The 5,380-nt window shown below is 37.8% G+C and overlaps 1 protein-coding gene across 1 annotated transcript; it reads left to right on the forward strand.

Annotated features, from left to right (window-relative positions):
- Nucleotides 1–330: 330 nt before the first annotated feature.
- Nucleotides 331–4,955, forward strand: LOC129968417 (uncharacterized). Its single transcript, XM_056082274.1, has 3 exons — nt 331–581; nt 840–1,059; nt 1,488–4,955. The coding sequence occupies exons 1-3, from the start codon at nt 331–333 to the stop codon at nt 4,953–4,955; spliced, it is 3,939 nt and encodes a 1,312-aa protein (XP_055938249.1).
- The last annotated feature ends 425 nt before the right edge of the window (nt 4,956–5,380 follow it).

Genomic DNA, 5,380 nt, shown 5'->3' on the forward strand with positions numbered 1-5,380 from the left:
CAACACGTGGGGTTTTGACTGTCCATGAGAAGCAAGAAGCAAACAGAGTGGAGACAGCTTCTCATGGAGAGCTCCCTCGCCTGCCGTCGAGGGATGGAAGTATCAAGCAAATAGCAGAAGGCGTAGAGGAGGAGAATCATGAAGGGAGTAAAGATCCCTGGGTACCTCGGGATTGGGACACCCGTACTCACCTATAGTAGGTGAGCCCCTGAGGGGACTAACGACATTCGGTCCTTCCGACAATTTGTTGATTGTAATGTTCAATTGTGAAGTTTGGAGTCTTTAGGTATTTCAACCTCACAATATGGAAGTATCTTGTGTCCAATAATCATGAAACTTATTCCGGCTGATTTACTTTTAGAATACAATAAATCAGAAAAACAAAATTCAGGTTCTAAAATTGAGGAACTGTTATCCTTCATTACTCATGCCTTAGCTGCCAGAGAAAAAACGCAGTCTATTAACAAAACAAATAAATCGTGTATTGAATTGCGTAATCGACGTATGGAGTTTAAATACCAGGATCGCGAAAATAAAAGAATAAATCAAAAAGGTATCTCTACTGCTACTGCTAATGAACTGTTAGTGACTCCTCTCAATGAAAATAGAAACAAAACGAAGAATAGCTGTGTCTTTTGTGAATCGATGACTCATACTACGAATAGCTGTGGACGTGCGATGACAGATCTTTCTCTACAGGAAAGAAAGAATATTTTATTGCGAAACGGTTGCTGTTTCAATTGCCTTAAAATAGATCGGCATCTTAGTAGGAATTGTCCCATAAATAAAACGAAATGTGAATTTTGTTCAGGATTACATCACAAATTTTTATGTTTTAGACAGCAACACATAGAAAGAAAAAATCTGGTTCAGACTGGGTCGACAGATCTAGGTAATCAGAGTGAAGGAGAAGTTTTTTTACAAACTTTGGTTGTTTACATCAAAAATGGTAATTGTGAAAGGCTAGTAAGGGCAATTTTAGATACCGGAAGTCAGAAGAGTTATGTTTCGCAACACATTGCTAAAACTTTGGGTTTGAAGAGCCTAGGAAAACACAAGGTAACGCATGGACTTTTTGGCGGTCAACAAATGACTGAAGTGCATGATAGATATTCTATTAAATTATGTAGTCTGGATAGAAATTTTGATTTTACTTTGGAAGTTAACGATCAGAAGAATATATGTTTAGGAATATCTAGAATTACTGACCATCGTATTTTAAAGAAATTAGAGCAACTTGATATTTTTATAAGTGATTCTACTGTGAATAACAAGCATTGCATTTTTGATAAAAACGTTGATGAAATTCATATTTTGTTAGGAGCGGACATAATAGGAAAACTATTTACGGGTGAGATTAAACAAGTATCTAAAGGTCTCACAGCAGTAAATACAAAATTGGGATGGACTGTTATGGGAAAATCGAACTCTAAATCCACTTTTGAATCCAAAATTTATTACTGGTGCATTCTTTGCTTACAAATCAGACAAAAATTTCGGACCTATGGGAATTAGATTCTTTGGGAATTAAGGACCCAAGTGAAAAGAAAACGAAACTTGAGTTGCAAGATTTTACTTTAAAACATTTTGAGAATACGGTCTCGCAAAATGAAGATGGTAGATATTATGTATACATTCCTTGGATCGATGGACATGATAAACTTAGTGATAATTTTCAACTAGCCGAAAGAAGGTTGAAAAATACTGTAAGATCTCTAAAAGGTAATGGTAGACTATTAGATTATGAGCAAGTGTTTTTTGAATGGGAAAATGAGGGGATTATTGAAAGGGTTAATGAAAATGATCATGACAAAAATAAGAAAATTCATTACCTACCACACAGACCTGTGTTCAAAGAAAACTCTACAACCAAAATCCGCCCGGTATTTGATGGGTCCGCTCGTCATGGACACTTTTGTTCTCTGAACTCTTGCATTGAACCAGGACCTAATTTAATTGAAATAATACCTGCAATCTTGAATAGGTTTCGTTTAAGAAAGATAGGAGTAATATCGGATATTCGTAAAGCATTCTTGCAAATCGCTTTACACGAAAACGATAGGAACTTTCTACGTTTTTTGTGGTGGGAAGGTGGCGATCATGAAAAGCTTATTATTTATAGACATTGTCGAGTAGTCTTTGGAGTATCATGCAGTCCCTTCCTGCTAGCTGCAGTATTAAATTTTCATCTAAAACGGGCACCTGAGCATTTGAAAGCTGCAGCTGAAAAGCTACTAGACTCTATGTACGTTGACAATTGCGTAACGAGTGTGGAAACATTCGAAGAATACTTGTCTTTTCAACGAGACTCTAGAGAATTGTTGGCATTAGGAAATTTCGACTTACGTGGTTGGAGACATAGTAACATGCATTCACCTATTTTGGAGGAAAGCATTGATCAACATGATCTCTATTCGCCCGAGGTACAAGTTCTTGGTCTTTTGTGGAATGTGGAAAGAGATACTTTGTCCATCTCTTTCAAAGAGCCCGTTCTTGAAGAAGGACCCGTTTCGAAAATAAAAATACTTTCCATTACTCATCGAATTTTTGACCCAATTGGAGTCACCTGCCCTGTCACTCTAATTCCCAAACTGATTCTGCAAGAGTGCTGGAAGATGGAAACGTCTTGGGATTCTCCATTGCCTGAAGACATCGAGAAAAAATTTGAAATTTGGCAGCATCAACTTAAAGACTTGAAAGAATTAGAAATTTCACGGAGGCTGTCACACCTCGATCTTAAAGACGCCAGCTTGTCACTAGAGGTCGTTTGCGACGCTTCAAAATTGGCTTACGCTACGTGCGCATTTCTTCGAGTTGAGAAAGATGGCAAGGTGACCTGCCAATTAATCCAAGCACGATCAAAGGTTGCTCCTTTGAAAGGTATTTCTATCCCAAGATTGGAACTTTTATCTTGCATGATCGGAGCAAGGTTAGCTGATGCGATAAAGAGAGATTTGCATTTGGAAGATATTGAAAGCACTTTCTGGTCTGATTCAATGGATGTTCTACATTGGATAAAAAGAGAAGGCCCATGGGCTACCTTTGTTGCTAATAGAGTGGAGGAGATAAGAAAACTATCTTCTGTGGAAAATTGGAGACATGTACCTGGTATTTCTAACCCAGCTGATCTCCCATCGAGAGGATGTACAGTGAGGACCCTCATCAAAAGTCATTGGTGGGAAGGACCTGATTGGATCAAAAGGTCGAAAGAAGATTGGCCAAAATCTGCTCATTTTCCAAATATGGAAGTGGTTAATTCAGAAAAGAAGAAGACTATTGTAACCGCTTTTGTTTTACAACTTGAGGAAAAGTATTATCATCGATTTTCATCGTATGTTAAAATTGTCCGAATTACAGCTTGGCTTTTAAGGTTTCTTAAGAATCTGAAGAATGGGAGAAATCGAAGAACAGTAGGTCCATTGAATTATGATGAAACAAAGAAGGCTGAACGTATTTTGCTGAAACAAGTGCAGTTAGAAGCCTTTTATGATGAGAACGACAAAAGGTTAAAATCTTTACAAGTTATCAAAGACTCTGAGGGAATTCTAAGAGTGAAAACCAGAATATTTTTTAGGGAAGACCATAGAGATTTTCGTCTACCCATAATTCTTCCTTCCGATCATCCTGTTGTCATGACTCTCATAATGTATGAACACGAACATCATGGACATTTTGGAGTTCAAATGCTTATGTACCATCTTAGGGAAAATTACTGGATTTTGAAGTCAAGAAAAGCTATTAAAAAAGGTATAAAGTCCTGCATCATTTGCAATAGATTTGATGCAAAACCGGTTTTTGTTCAGGAGGGTCTATTGCCTCACGACCGTGTGAGAGATGCTGAAACTTTCGAAATCGTAGGATTAGATCTAGCTGGACCTGTCATCCTTAAAGAAGAAAGAAAGGCTTGGATTTTGATCCTAACTTGCGCGGTTTACCGTGCAGTCCACCTCGAACTTTTAACTTCAGTATCAACTGAAAATTTCCTACTAGGTTTGAGGAGATTTATTGCACGAAGAGGTCGACCATCTGTCATCTATTCAGATAATAGTACAAATTTGAAAAGTGCTCATCGTCTACTGAAGGAAGTTGATTTCGAAAAACTGAAGAATATTGAAGAACTAAGTCCTATTTCTTGGACTTTTATACCTCCAAATGCCCCCTGGTGGGGAGGATTTTGGGAGAGACTTATCGGCCTTATGAAGCGGATTTTAAGAAGAACTTTAAGAAAGACATCTTTAAATCATGAAGAAATGAACACAGTTCTTTGTGACTGTGAAAGAGTAATGAATTCAAGACCACTTACTTATGTTTCGAAAGATGCCGAAGATTTGGAACCCCTTACTCCAGCAATGTTCCTGCACAATTTTAGAGAAACCGGTGTGCCTGATTTAGACCTAATTGAAGAAACTAAGTTTAATAAAAGATTGGCCTACCGAAACAGAATCCAAAAGGCTCTAAGGAAACGTTTTCGATCGGAATACTTGGGACAATTGCGAGAAATACAAAAGGTAAAAAGAGAAACTGCTTTATGTATTGGAGACATCGTTTTGGTTGAAGATAATACCAAAAGATTGAACTGGAATTTGGGGAGGATTTTGAAACTGTTTCAAGGAAAAGACAATAGAGCTAGAGTAGCTCTAGTTAAAACCAAGTTTGGTTCTTTTCTGCGTCCTGTGCAGAAATTATATCCACTTGAAGTGAGCGAAAATGATAAACCTGTTGAACACAATACTAATTCTCCTCTAATTTCAGGTGCTAATAGACGAGAAACTTTTCCCATCTCTTTAGATAGGAAGACTTCCCTGATAGAGCCCCCTGATGGTCTTCCACTTCCTTCTAAAGAATCTGACTGTGGAACCGACATGCAGCCGACGATGGATTCTTCGCCTCTCCTTCCGAATGAAACTTCTCATCCTGTCTTACCTGACGGAACTGAAAAATTGGAACCAAGGTGATCCCGTTATGGACGATTGCTGAGACCTGTCCAAAGACTATGAACTTTTATTTGAGTTTATGAACAGCTTATAAACTCAAAGTGGGGAGTCTTGCAACGGGAAACGAACAAACTTTATTCGTTTTCGTAGTTTCCTGTAATTCCTTTTTTTATTATTATTTGTTTTTTTTATATATATATGATGCATCTGTTCATTTCCGGTCTGGTGGCGCCAGAAGGGATTATTATTTATATTGGGTTTTTTGTAATTTAACAGTTGTCGGTTAGAACTCCCTAAGGAGTGCTTGTAATTGATAAAACTGCATTAAAAATGTGAAACAAAACGTCCTCACTGCTTTTGTCATGTGGAGAAGTTATTGGATATTTTTAGGGTAGGCGAGCTCTATCCCGGACATTTTGGTTCGAACTTTGATCAGCAGAAAGGTA

This window comes from Argiope bruennichi, chromosome 5, assembly GCF_947563725.1.
Source record: "Argiope bruennichi chromosome 5, qqArgBrue1.1, whole genome shotgun sequence".
In the NCBI taxonomy this organism is placed as follows: domain Eukaryota; kingdom Metazoa; phylum Arthropoda; class Arachnida; order Araneae; family Araneidae; genus Argiope; species Argiope bruennichi.

Bases quoted from the DNA above. Each gene is read 5' to 3' on its own strand.
- LOC129968417 (XM_056082274.1), top strand. From the start codon at position 331: ATGAAACTTATTCCGGCTGATTTACTTTTAGAATACAATAAATCAGAA. The intron at 582-839 runs GTTAGTGACTCC...TTTATGTTTTAG, and splicing joins ACTGCTACTGCTAATGAACT to ACAGCAACACATAGAAAGAA. The intron at 1,060-1,487 runs GTAACGCATGGA...CTTACAAATCAG, and splicing joins AGAGCCTAGGAAAACACAAG to ACAAAAATTTCGGACCTATG.